The sequence below is a fragment of the Pteropus medius genome, unplaced genomic scaffold, assembly GCF_902729225.1.
Source record: "Pteropus medius unplaced genomic scaffold, Ma_sr-lr_union100, whole genome shotgun sequence".
NCBI lineage: Eukaryota > Metazoa > Chordata > Mammalia > Chiroptera > Pteropodidae > Pteropus > Pteropus medius.
The window spans coordinates 1,747,844-1,762,838 of record NW_024354499.1 but is presented as its reverse complement, the minus strand read 5'-3'; the positions used below and the strand labels follow the sequence as shown (position 1 = coordinate 1,762,838).

At 33.1% G+C, this 14,995-nt stretch overlaps 1 protein-coding gene across 3 annotated transcripts in view; it reads right to left on the bottom strand.

Annotated features, from left to right (window-relative positions):
- The window catches only part of APLF (aprataxin and PNKP like factor), a 63,092-nt gene that overhangs the window by 42,489 nt on the left and 5,608 nt on the right, over window positions 1-14,995 (bottom strand). For all 3 annotated transcript variants that reach the window (XM_039852383.1, XM_039852382.1, XM_039852384.1), the window contains exon 2: window positions 7,502-7,573. In XM_039852383.1, the coding sequence (XP_039708317.1) occupies window positions 7,502-7,573 (72 nt within the window). The remainder of the gene's footprint in view (window positions 1-7,501; window positions 7,574-14,995) is intronic.

The window sequence follows — 14,995 nt, the reverse complement described above, 5'->3', positions numbered from 1 at the left end:
CACTCACTTTCATTTTTAAAATATCATAAGCTTTTATATAACATAAACTAAGTAAAATATAAACAAGTCTAGAATATTGTTATAAAACATGAAGAAAATAACATTATTAATTTTGGTAGGCTACTTTGCATTATATTTTTCAGTTGTTTTTATTAGTTTTAGAAGATGAAAGTGATTGTTGTTTAAAAATTTAGTTTGCTTACATTTTCAAAAGGCATTTCTACAGAAAAACAAACAGGATTTTCAAGGATAAATGCAAAATATTTTCTGATTTAATTTCTATTACATATTAAAACACACCAAAATATTCACAAATACTTATTGAATATCTACAATGTTCTCCCACTCTATCCAAATGTCAAGTCCCAGATCATTTACCTCTGAACTATCTCCTGAATCCATTTCTCTTTACCATTTGCACAGTCACTCCCTACTGACTCATACCTAACTGTATCTCTTGCTTGGCCTATCATCACATTGATGCTTCTTGTCATTCACCTCTTTGCTTCCCAAGTTATTCTTTACATTTTTCTGTGTAAGCCGCTAATGAGTACACAATATAAACAAAGCACAGCAGTGAAGGCTCTTCATAAACCTACGGTGGTTTCCAACCTCATCTCTTACCTTCATACTCCCAAATCTTTACACATACAATCTTTGATTGAATCATGAAGGTCTACTCAAAATACTCTTTGATTTACTTTCATCTAAGATGTATGATCCCACCACACTTCCCTGTCTGAACTGGTGTATCTGCAATTGAACCAGTCCTTATCAACTCAAAGATTACCTATAATCATCTGATAAATCACCATTAAACTGTCAGGTCCATGGGTACAGATAACTGTACCGAATAAGCAGAAGCCTCCAATAGCAGGAAGAATCAATGATATTTCAACTGTTAGTCAATAGTGAATAATCTCAGGAATGGTTCCAAACAGTTTACTGTAAGAAGCGAGGCTTAAAATTTAATGTTATTTACTACCTGTTGAGTCACTTAAGTAGATTCACCCCTAAAATCATTTCAATTCCATTCTCTATAAAATATGGGTTGCACAATTCTTTAAACATTATGTATATAATCTATACAAGTAAGCAAACTAAATTTTTAAACAACTACTTTCATCTTCTAAAACTCTCCTGATAGCAAGGAGCTTGGTACAAGAGCTTACTGGCTTTCAAAATTCACCCCTCCCTCACCCCCAAAAAATCACACAAGTAACTTTGTCACTTCTCATGACTTCATTTCATCAAATAACATTAGACTTTTAAACTAACCAAAGAACCATGAATTTGGGGAAGGGAACCTAGAAACTATTTAGCTCAATTCGTAAAAACAATAACTACCTTTTAGAAGTCAAATTGTCCAAACAATGTTTAATCAAATTGTTGGGGGGAAGGAATACTAATATAGAATGCGAGCATTAAAGCAAAAGCTGCCAGAAAAATAAGCATTGTTACCTACGTGCCCTTTTGATTGTTTTTAAAGACAACTTTAAAAGCTGGAATGAATATAATCTGCCTAGTCCCGGCAATTTAATTTCATGAGGATCTGGCCACAAGTCCTTCCTGGTGTATCTGCAATTGAAAACATTTCTATTTCTTTTAAATCTGTATTAAAAGAAAGCAGTAAACTTGGGAGATAAAGGTAGAAGTAAAAATTTAAAACAGAGGCTATACAACTTCGGTAGGCAATTATTTGTCAGTCATTTTACAAATTATATATAAGGCTACATAAGAATGGAGAAGCAGTGCCACATATTCTAAAAAGAGTTGTGAATGTTTGATTTTTTAAAATCAAGTTATACTCTAAACTTAGTGTTTAGAAACCTTTCATCATGCTATCAGTCACCCCTCATCTATCTCCCAAAGCGGTTCTCTGGCTCAGGGCTAGCAGCTTTTGAGTGTAACAAAGCATGATGAACCACCAGGTTCTGAGCTTAAGCAAATTGCTGGGCTTGGAAATCTTATTCCTCAGCCTTTCAAGTGAGGCCTCCCCCTTCCTTGAGTATTCATTCCACAGTCACCAGAGTCAGGAATGTTGAGTAGTGGGAGGGACAAGAATCAAAACAGGAATGTACATTAACTTCTGCCAGAACCCTGAATAGTCTTTAAATGAGATTTGCCTCTTATAAACTAATAGAAGACCATGTTCTTATTCACGAGCATTTCGGAAATTCAGATGAATCTCTAAACAACATTAAATAATGGTATAGTCCTAAATTTACAAAGGCTAAGATGTAAAATATAAGACATAAAACTCTAAAAGTAGAAAAAGTAAAATACTTTTAAAAAAGAAACTAACTATATTTCTTTAAAAAGGCATCACCAAGTGAAACATTTAAGAAGGTAAACCCAAGTCATTCAAGTATATTTTCTTCAGGTGAAAGCACTTAACATTTAAATTTTAGGTGGTTAAATATCAAGCTTAGCAAATCCAGCAACAAAGAAAGCAGACCAATGTGTGTGGTCCACGATCATTTTTTTTTTTCTTTTCCTAAAATTATTCATAGTGGAGATCCAAGAACTAAGAGCAAAAATGATATTCTAAGAAATCTAATGTTTGATCCTATAACTTATATCTAAATAAAAATTACTTATTGAATCAGTTATTTTTTCTTAGCTATGAGAATGTGTTAAAGTTTTTTTATTAGTTTAAAGTATACAGTACATTGGATAGACATTAACATAGTTTATAAAATGATTCCCCTAATTGCTCTTTCTCTGCTCTGGCTCTCCACCTAGCCATTACATTAATGCTGACTGCATTCCCTATGTCATGCTCCCCATCTCCATGACCATCTATCAACTACTAATTTGTAATTTGTACATCTTTAATCTTCACCTCATTCTCTCAGCTCCCCAACTCCCCCGCCCCTCTGGCCACCATCAGATTGTCCTCTACATTTGTGAGTCTGTTTTTGATTAGTTTGTTCTTTTTGTGCCTTGATTCCACATATAAGTAAAATCATATGGTATTTATCTTTCTTTATCTGACTTAGTTTACTCAGCATAATAATCTCTAGGTCCATCCATGTCATTGCAAATGGCAGGATTTCATTTTTTTGATGGCTGAGTAATATTCCATTGTATATATGAACCATAACTTCTTTATCCAATCGTCTGTTGATGGGCATTTAGGTTGTGAATCAGTTTTTTAAAATCTATGCCAAACTATATACACCCCAGCTAAAAAGCCACACACACACAAAGTTTTTTAAAAAATTATAAAGTAGACCAAAATCTAGCAATATTAATAAACAAAAAGGGAGAAGACATGTACACAAAAAAATTTTAGAATAAAAACAGTGACATAACTACACATAAAACAGAACTTATGGAAAGTAGTAGAATACTATAAATACTTCATGCAAATAGATTTGTAAATACGGTCAAAACTGAAAATAATTTTTAAGACTATATACCAGAATAAAAAAAAAAACATATAAGTTTATGTGGATTTGTGACTTGTTTAAAAATTATTTAATTATAAAAAGGAGATTGAATTTGACCTATATTTTAAAAATACAATCAATAATTAAAAATCTTTCTAATCTCTCCCAAACCCAGACTCAAATGGATTTAAAGATGTTCCTGAATATTCAAACTCTTCTGAGACAAAAAAGATGGAAGTCTCTCAAATTCTTTCAATGAGACTAGTTTAACTTTGACTCTAAAAGCAGACAAGGGCAGGCAAAATACTGGCAAACGCAAACCCAGAGTGAATAAAAGATATGAACTGCCCACATGAGAGACATATCACTGGTGTGTGCCTTTTAACATATCTATGGGATTATAAATGTGAACCTAAACAGATTATGCTATTATTTTAGAAATAGTGCAAAGAAAGCATTATCCCTGAAGAAGTGGAACTAAAATACAAATCAATTTTCTATAGCTTTCTCTTGGAGTTATCATTAAATATTAAAGAAAGATGATGTGTACCCAAAGAAAGAGATGGCTCTGATTTTCAGTTGTTTTATTTTTAAATTTAGAAAGCATTCTCTCTCTCTTTTTTTTAGAGAAGTTGTAGAAAAGCTATTGTATTTTATAACTATTATACAAGTACACTCAATTTCATGGGAAGAAAAACCATCGCAATTCAGGAATTTTATTGTGCAATAGAAAAAATACAATCATCTAAAGTCATATATTTTGAGGATCAATACCAAATGAATAAAAAAAATCTTCTACGATTTATAAGTACTTATGTAACTGCTCCATCACCAAGAACCAAAAAGAGTACGATTTTATTAAAATTAAATAAAAGCACTGATAGCTATGAATTTACTCTTAGGACATAACTAACCACTGGTGATATAGTCATTTGCAGAGAATATTATCATTTGCCTTCGAAATGCATTTTCTCCCTGCTGATACCAGACTGCAGATTAAATTTAAATGATACAAAAAAGCTAACATTATCTCCTCATGCAACATTTCCAATAACTACTAAAAGCTATAGACTTTTTAAAGGGAAATATTAGAGGAAAAAAAGACAAATTCATCCATTTTTAAAGTACGAATTAGTAACTGCCCTAATTGCATTCATCTATCATAGTCGAAGCTATTTTTTTATTTGATTAGCTTTCTAAATTGAAGGAAAGCAGAAAAAATATTTAATGACTTAAACATAATTTGGCATGTAAAGCATACAGAAGGGATCATCATAATAAAACATTTACTCTATTCGTTTATATAATTTTAGATTTTTAAGCTAAACTATGTCTCGACACTTTATTACAGTTGTATATATAATTTTAGCACATCAAATAAATTGTCCGTCTCATTCTCATTATTTTCAAGATCTTAAAACTTCTATTAACAATTAAAGTCAGTTTTAGAATTTCTCTAAATTTCTCTAAATTGTATTTTGTAGGTGCAGGTGATAAACAAATAAATCTATTTCAAGGGAACAGGTATTTTATTGAAACTATAGTAATATAAACAAGAAATCAAGCATTACAAGGAGCAAAAGACCTGTGTATATACCAACCCCAACAAGCAGCTTTCCTTCAACTAGTATAATGGAAATGTAATAATTATTGAAATAAAATTCAAAACCTAATTAAATATTTTCTAAAACAGCATACAAATTCTAGTACGAGGGTTGTATGTTTCCTTAAAAGAAAATATACTTTCCATTTCTTCCAACGTTTGGTAATTGGGCATTACAGAAGTAACTGCTGTACACTGTGTACAGAAGTAACTACAGTACACTTTTTCATGTCATAAATGTTCTATAATAATTTTTGTAAGACATAATACATGTCAGATATTATATATGAACCCTCCACCCAATTTAAGGAAAAGAATATTACCATTACCTTTGATGTTACCTGTGAGTCTTCCTCTATCCCATTCTCTTCTCAGTCCCCTCAGAGGTAATCATTACCCTGATTTTTGTGTTTATCACTTCCTTTTCTTTATGGTTTCACCACTCATGTTTATAATCCTGAATATACTATCCAGATTGTATGTATTCTTCCACTGCTTTCTTGCATCATTCAGTATTATGTTTCTGATTTTAAGCCATGTTTTTTCATGCTTTCACTATAATTTATCTTCACTATTGTAGTATATTTCATTAAATAAACATGTCACAATATATTTATCAATTCCACTGTTGATGAAAATTTATTTTGCTTTTAGTTTTTTGCTATTATATAAACAATTTTGCATTTCATATTCTTGTACATATTTCTTGGGGGTGTGCGTTTAGTCTGTCTCGTAGGGAATGCATGCCTTCATCTTTAGGAAATAATGTCAAGTTATTTCCCAAAGCGACTGTATCATTTGCTCCCACCCAGAGTTTATAACTATTTTCTGTGATAACTGCAAACACACAGGATCTGAATACTAACAATACAAATCTAGAAAAGTCTATAAACCTATTGCAGGAGCTGACATGCTCTGCTTTGGTCTAAAAAATAACTAGAAAACAAGGACTACTTAAATGTTATACTTGTCAAAAAATTAAGTACTCACTGTAAGCTCTTCACTTCATTAACATGAATTACATAGCAGTAAATCTAAATAATGTAGAAAGGAAGTATTAAGTCATGAGTCTTCCACTTAAGGAGCCAGGTGTATTATTTGCCATAACTGCTATTTTGAAAAAAAGTAAATATAAACTAATGATATGCTCAATCAGAAAAGGCAGGATAAAAATTTAGGGATCCCTATATTCTTTACCTTCATGTGCTTCAGTAACAATGAAATCAAACTTCTTTATTTTAGGCCATAGTAATTCATTGAAAAGGTGTTAGCAATTACGTATTGGAAAATATAATAATTTTGTAATAATCTATGATATCCCCACTCCTAGAAATGTCACAAACAGTTCTCGCTGCAGCATTTACTCATGCATTCAACAAATATTAATTAAGTACCTACTATGTGCCAGACATTAAACTAGATACTAGAGATCTGAAGATGTGTCAGTGTTCCTATGATCGATGAGCTTATTACGGTCTAGTCTCATTATGAAAAATAAGATTGTTGGAGAGGATTCAGAGATGAATAACTGATGGTAAAGAGACTCCCACAGGAGTGCTGACTACAGATATTAGTACTTTTCAAGACACTAAGACAATGCAGTATGAGATATGAACCTTTTTAAAAAGTATTTACTAAAGGCTGAGATGGTATGAATTCAGCTTTAGTAAAAAATTTTCCCAATACTAGAATTAAAAGGCATACATCTCAAATTTGGAAACTGTTCTACACAGGATAATACAAGTACTATCTACATAGAAGAAAGAACTAATAATACAACAAGAAGTTGTACATACAAGATGAAAATACCTACAGGTTTTAAAATGTTAAAAATTAATGAATTTCATTCCATAATAATTTTACCACCACAGTATCGAGTCCAAAATAAATGGACCCTCATATACATATTTCATTCTCTTACACACTAGATTCTGCAAATGAAAAGATATAATCCCATAGCATATTCTCAGACACTGATGTCCCTACAATACATAAGTGCTTAAACTACAAAGAGAGCAAATGACATTCTGGCCCTTAACAGGAACTTTCAAATTAAAATTATTTTTAAAATCCTCAAGTTGAACAAGGTCTATATTTTAGAAATATTCAACTCTACACACAGAAGTATAGAAATCTATTAAAATACAACTCTATAACACTTAAATGACTTTAGTCACTACCCCAGAAAAATAGCCATTACAAAGTTATAGGCTTTTTATAGGATCTTATTTGTAATATCCAATCATGAACAAAATCATAATGTATACATGAACTGGCAGCCATCTTTCACTGAAATTCTAACTATATAAATATAACACTGCCTTATGGAAATACAGGTAGTTTAAATAGTTTGATCTTTATTTCCCAATCATCCTCTAGCAATAAGAAGGATACGTTTTCACATTAATTCGCATTTCTATAACCTCAGAAAATAAGCCCCTCTAATCAGGAGCTGGAAAAAGGTGAGAGACAAAAAATTAAAATAAATCATTAACATATTTACCGGTTTGATTCGAAGTTGACCATCCACCACCTCAAGAATGGCATGTTTTCTGGATACTCTCTTGTCTGTTATCTATAGTAGAAAAAAATTAAAATTTCAAACACAGCCATTCCACTAAAAAAAATAACAATAACAATCGCCCTCCCCCAAAACCATAACAATGTTTCCAAAATTCGTAGGCTAGATATGAAATATATTATGCATTCACCAACTGTATATTAAAATGACTGTCCTCCAAACAAACAGACTCATGGACATGGACTATAGACAAGTGGTTACCATAAGGTGGGGGTAGCAGGGAGGTAGATGGGGTAAAAGGGGTCAAATATGTGGTGGCAGAAAGAAATTTAACTATGGGTGGTGAACACACAATACAATATATATATGCCTTCAGTTGAATTGTACATCTGAAATTCGCTGGATTTCATTAACTAATGTCACCAAAGTCATAGAAAAATAAATGGCAGAGCAGAGACTCAAGCTTGGAATCTAACAGATCCCAAAACCATACATGATATAAAGACAAGAGTTAAGATTGATATAAAGCCAAGAGTTAAGATTACTTTCGTAATTTGCAGCTGATACATAACGCAAACATTTTGAGCATCAATTTAACACCATAATTATTTGGTCCATCTCATGGTTATGTTAGTATCTATCACCTCAACTCTGATATTATCAAAATTATAAGTAAAAGCAGACTACAGCAATGCCTAAATTCAAACCCATTAGTTCTGCAAAACCATGCAAAAATGTGAAGCTGCCAAAAATCAGTACTCATTTTTTTTTTTTAAACAGAAAGCAGTTCCACACTTAAGGCTGTGACTAAATAAAAACAGTAACATCAAGCATCACAGTGGAATGAATCCCACATACATGAACTTTCCACACAGCTACAAGTTATCATTTGGGACATTTTATAAAATAAAATATTTTAAAGGTAGCCATTTAAAATATATCCACTATTAATTAGTCACAATGGCAACTTCAGAAAAGTAAATATAAACTCACCACCTATTCTATCAGAAAAGAGGAGAGACATTTAGCAGTTCCGAAAATCTTTCCCATAATGTGCCTTAGTGGGCCCAAATCAATAGCAATTATCTGATAACCCACTTTACCATTTGTGTAGATATAATCATTTGCACAGAACTTTCACTTAAATGTTGAGATTTACCATAATACTGTTACTGCTATTATTCACATTTTACATATTTAGAAATTGAAAGTCCAGAGAATTTAAGTAACCTGTGCAGGCCACTCTTTGAGTAGGTAGTACTCCAAATCTATACTCTTATTAATAAAAACAAATGTGAGAAAAATATTCATATGACTCTACACCTACATGTAATCATTCAGACGTAGTTTCAAGAAGTTCAAATCATTCTGTGGCAAGAGTAAGAAGTTTCTATTTCTAACTTGGGTATTAAGATCTCATTGTTAACTTCAATAATACAAACTGATTTTCTAACCAACAGAGTAATAAACTGCCAAATCTAAATCCATGACATATTATGATGGTTCCTGTAATAGTCCAGTGTGGTTTTTTTTTTCAAGCTATATTTTTGCAGGAAGCAATAATGGACTTTTCCTAGTTCACTCTTTCTTTGAAGTAAGCTTCACAGGCACTAACAAGAAAAAGATTTTTAAATAATATAAAGTACAATGTGACCTCTAGTGGTCACACGGTTCCATGACAGTGTAATTGCATCGCAAGCTGCGTATCTCTAGAGTACCAAAAAAGCGTTTTTAAGAATCTTTGAAATTAATATCACTCAGGCACTTAGCTATAACTATCCCTTTTCCATACCTCTAAATAATGAGTAAGCTAAAAAATAAAATAAAATAGTTTATGCTCTCAATGGAAAGCTTAAAGGTTTAACAAATATTTTAATTTCAAGATGAGTTGAGGAGAGTGGGTGGTAAGTGGAGGGTAGGTCACAAATAGATTATCCTAAAGATCTCATGACCTAGTCTATCTAACAGCTGATCATTGCTCCTTGTGCAGAGTAAGAATCCATACATCCTTATTAATACAGTAACTGTAAGAGCAATTCTTTATCAAGACCAAGGTACTGTTCCACACTTATGTATTCTTTTTTAACTTTCACGAAATCTATTAAGAAGATACTATTATCTTCACTTTTATGGGTAAGAAATGACAGTGCAAAGAGGTTAAGCAACTATTTGAAGTTACAGAGCCAATAAGCAGCAGAACCAGATTTGAATCTATAGGATCTGATTCCAGAGACACCTTTGCTCTTAATACTGCACTGCTTCCCTCATTATCAATACATAAAACATTATCTTTTAGAATATTTACCAGTAGCTTAATTGTCCAAACTAGAACATACTAAAGAATTGGTAATAAAGCAGAATGGCTATTTAATAAGCATCAGACATTCTGAGAAAATTCAAGCTCTAAATAAAGCTCCAAGAGGCCTTCAGGCTTTCGCTTGGTCCTATTTACTCTAACATCATACTCGAGTCTAACAAGATGTGTTACCTAAATTCCCAATTCTCTATTCACAGTAGAGAATAAAGCGGACAGGGTTTAGTAAGCAATGCATTGTCAATGGCGGGTATGCGGAAATGACTGATGTTGGTCTGCTAGAGGACAGAGAAAGGCTATAGAAAAGAGGGAATAGAAAAGCAAAGAAACTCAAGAATCCGAAGAGCATGTCAGCTAGAGGCTATTGAGAGTAGGGACAAATGACATAACATCCTTCGAAAGGTACCAAAGGCTTACCCAAGTTTGCTTATTGATTACCACGAGTCACCAGGTTTAAATGAAAACTTCATTTGAAAATCAGACATTTTGTATCTTAGACATAAAAACAGTTAAAATCGAGGAATTTGTTTCATACAGAATAACTGTAGCCGCCAAAATTCTAATCACTCCACACATCATCCAAAAAATCAGAGATCAATAAATTAAGCAAATACCACCACCTATATCCTACATCTAAAGCACTGAGAAATGGAGATTACCATAACCTTATATGTAAAAGGAGAAAGAAATATCAAATGCAGATGAAGCTTCAGGACCTACGCTGGAACAGAAAGTCAAGTGGCAACTGGGAGGAAAAGAAGAGAGAAGGAGGGAGAACCTAGAGGTGGTGGGACACAGATACTGCCACCGCCAGAAAAAAAGTCATACCTTGAGTGGGAAATGCTGAAAACACATCTCACATCCAGCAGTTGAGAGGTCCAGCAAAACTGGGAACAATTTGGGCATCAACATGAATCATGATAATAATGGAATACAGCATACCGAATACAAACATAACCCATGAGTTCACACTGAACTCAAGAAAGGGGCTGGGGCTAAGGCTGGGAGAATGAGACTAGACTTTCTTTATAAAACAATGCCAGCTAACGTAGAGGAAATGATGGAACCAGAAAATCACTATGTTGTGACTACCAAAGTAATAAATGACTCAGTAAAGGCTCAATGGATGTTAACTTTCAGGTGAAAGCTTGATGGGAAACAATATTCGTGAAGTTTCCAACCACTCCACAGATCATTCACAAAAGGAATGACATCTTCACTGGGAGAAGTCTGGCCAACACCATCTTCCCCAAATAATCACACTAATAAAATCACCAGCAAAAGGACAAACTGGTAACTGGGCCTCCTGATATGCTGCTCTGAGTTCACAACACCTATAGAATACTCTTGTCTAAAATGTTTAACCTGAACCTAATTATACAGAAACAATCAGGCAAATCAAACTTGTGGACATTCTATGAAACGGGCCTGGACTCCTGAAAGCATCAGTGCCACGAAAGATAGAATAGGTCTAGATTAAAGATAAAATTTGATTGGATCCTAATTTTTTTTTTTAAATGCTAAAAAGAACACTGTTGGAAAAGTTGGGTAAAACTGAATAATATTAAAATTTATTGCAGTTACAAATTTCTTAAGAGTGATAATGAGTATTTTTGTGTACATGTCTGTACTTATTTACTATTTATGCAGAAACGTCCTTGCTCTTAGGTGATATGTGTTGACATATTTAGGAATAAAGTGCCATAATGCATGTTGTATACTTTCAAATGGGTGTGTGTGTGTGTGTGTGAGAGAGAGAGAGAAAGAGAGAGAGAGAGAGAGAGAGAGAGAGAGAGAGAGAAAATGTGGTAAAATGTTAACTATCAGTTAATCTAAGTTAAGGATATATATATATATGTTTATTGTACTATTCTTTCAACTTTTCTACAGGTCTGAAATCTTTCAAAATGAAATGTTCAGGAGAAAAAAGTTAAAATTTCAAAAATATTGGTACTTAAAAGAGTTATCATCAAATTATCTAGAAAACGTAGTATACATGATTACTAAGTAACATGATAAATGAAGTATAATTCTATTTATAGTCTCTTCAGTAAATTAAACCTCTATTTAGTTACATGTAATTTTTTAAAAATTTTTTTCCTTAATTTAGACTAGGTACCACAAACTCATAGCCAATAGGCCACAAATCACTCACAGTGTTTTAATTTTACTTTGAAGGTTATATGGACCCTCCACCTCGCGACAGTCTCCAGCATTCCCTACTAATTCCACTGAGCCCTTTCACCCTTTATTGAACACCTGGCCTCTACGGGTATTTGAATTTGCAACTCATGATTAAACTACACATATACTTTTTAGATCCTAATTATTCACATGTGATACTATACTACATACTACTAGTTTCTTAATATCTACTTATTTCTTCTTCAGTATCAATAGTACTCCAATTTGTTAGGGTAACAATGTGCTTAGTTAAAAAATATCGAAATGCCTAGAATTCCTTTGCTATGGATGGCCAAGCAACATAGATCTGGCAAAATACATAAGAAAGACTGTAACCATATTTTCTAGTTTCTGTATCTGCTGCTTTGGTATCTGGGGCATTGCACACTAGGAAATGACTACCCCTCCCAGGGATATTAGGTTGCTGGAGACAGTAAATCACTCACCAGCAAGTGCACCTCTCACATGCAAACTAACCAGTCGCAGACCTTACTCCCAATCTCCAGACTTTACCTGGCTTTGACACTGCCTTAATCACCCAAGGGTGAGGCATCAGCCAACTAGGGGCAGCCCCTACGGAGCAAAGCCCAACAAAATTATTCAAATTAGACCAAACTAAACCTGCTTACCCTGCCTTGCCAGAGGGTAAGAGCAAACCACAATAAAGGTTTCTCCACCAGTTTCCCTGGCTCCCTCTCTCTTCCACCTTCTGCCTTCCACCAACCTCAGAGTTCTCGAGTGTGGCCCTGCGTGGTGTGCCCTTCTTTCTCTTGGAAACTGCAATAAATTATTTTTTCAATGGCAGTCATCTACCAACCTGTCAGCCTCACCATATCTGACTAACAAAACAACAAAATCTACATTCAAAACAGAGTAGAGCTTCTAGAAAGATTACTATCTTTCTGATAAAAAGAAATAGGCTCAATCGGCAGGTGCCTTTTGACCTCTACCTTTCTTTCTTCCTGCTTAAATGTGACACCTCAAGGTACAGCAGGCATCTATGACTACAGACATGAAAGCCACATGCAAAGGCTGACCAAGGAGGAGCACAGAAAAGGTCACTCCTTAAGTAGCTGCACTGGTCCTGACTGACTGGCCCTCTACTACAGAAGAAAATATCTATTTGGTTAAAATCCTGTTTGCACTTTTTTGTTATTTACAGCCAAAAGCAATTATGATTATTAATACTCATTACTCTAACAACTGTTATATTGATACTGGACGCCTAATAAATTATGTTCAGTCAGTTACAGAGGAATAATAAACAGAAAAGCTAACTAAATTGAGCACTGAAGAACAAAAACTTCCTTTAGTTTTAAAAGAACTGAGTATCTTATGGGAGAAGTTCAGAAAAGAAATCCTGAAGAATTCATAGGTTGAAGGATGACGCAAAAATCACTCTTATCCTTTGTTAGCAACAGCTAAAATAGCAGGGGTTTTTTTTTTTTTTCAGATACTATAGAAAAATACCTTTTCATTTGAATTCTTCATATTGTTTTCTGAATAGGAACAGGACTCTATTTTTATATCACTTTTGTATTGATAAAATGTAGATCCCTTATCTTTGATTTTCTGGTTTTGAATTGAATGTTTCACGCATTGCGATATAGGTACAAATCCTTTCTCCATTTTTTAAGACATGATGTTTGTGTCCAAAGATAAAGACATGAAAATATAAAAGAACTGTTTGTGATTTGTTTGGCAATTATGGGGGGTTGTTTTTGGCATTTACTGAAGTCAAACAAAATGAAGATTTTCTTATGCTACCAGCAGAAATGCTTAGAGGTTTTGGATCAAGGTCTCTAACCTGTTTATTTCCAAAATTCTAAAAATAAAAAATTTGAATAAAGTAAAAGGAGAAGAGCTACTAGATCCTGAAATAGAATAGAATGGTACTTTTCATTTTTGCCTATATATATTTACTGAAAACCAATACCATTTAATTTTTAAGATCTTTTCCTAGAAAAAATTCTGAATATCATAGATAGGTATAATATATCTCATGAATTTAATGTTCCCTAATGCAGAGAAGAATTAAGATTTGTTTGTTTTTCAATATAAACTACATAACACACCAAGGGCTAAGATAATACAAATTTTCTTATACAATACTTTGTAATTTACAATGCTTTCACATAAGAGTATCTAGTTTGCTCTATCAACAACAAATAAAAATAAACAAATTTAAATTTTCACGGTAGAGACAAAAAGAAAATCATCTGGTATGGGATTTGAGGCTATATTATGAGAAAATGCACAACCTAAAGAAGCATGGGATCTTCTTTAGGCATCATTTGCATAAAATCCTTCCCTCCAACTTTGTGTGTGTATGTGTGTAAAGCAAATAAAATCTAAAATTAAGACCTGCTAACTAGCAGACAAACCATAATTTTTTTTTTTTTTAATTTTCTTATTTAGAGTGCTTCCCAGTATCGGGTTCAGCATACACTCCAAAGTTCAATCATCAACACTGAGACTTTGTCATAACATTAGATATTATGTGGATCTTATTCCTCAACAGAGCAAAAGTCAGTTGATACAAGATGTTTATTATTACACATGGAATAGTCCAATTTCTGATATTAAGAAAAAACAAATTGAGGAAATAGACTTGATTTTGGCCAGAGGCTCTCTGGACAGACTCCAATTTACAAATAAGCTCTCTTTAAAAGATTATTAATAGAGTGGATGTGAAGTAGTTTTCAAAATTTGTGAATATACTTTCCCACATGAATGACAGTGTAAATGGTACTAAGGTTATAAGGCTACCTCACAAACACCTATTTAATCCGCCATACTGATGAAATATGGATTATTTAGATTTTTAAAAGTAAAACTCAATACTTTCTCAGCTCCTAATTCAAGGTTGCTGAATTGTCAGGCTATATGATAGACCTGTGCTGACTTGATGTCACTGAAATTTCAACTCACTCAACCTGCTTGGCTCGCAGTGCTGCTTGCATAGTGAATGTTATACA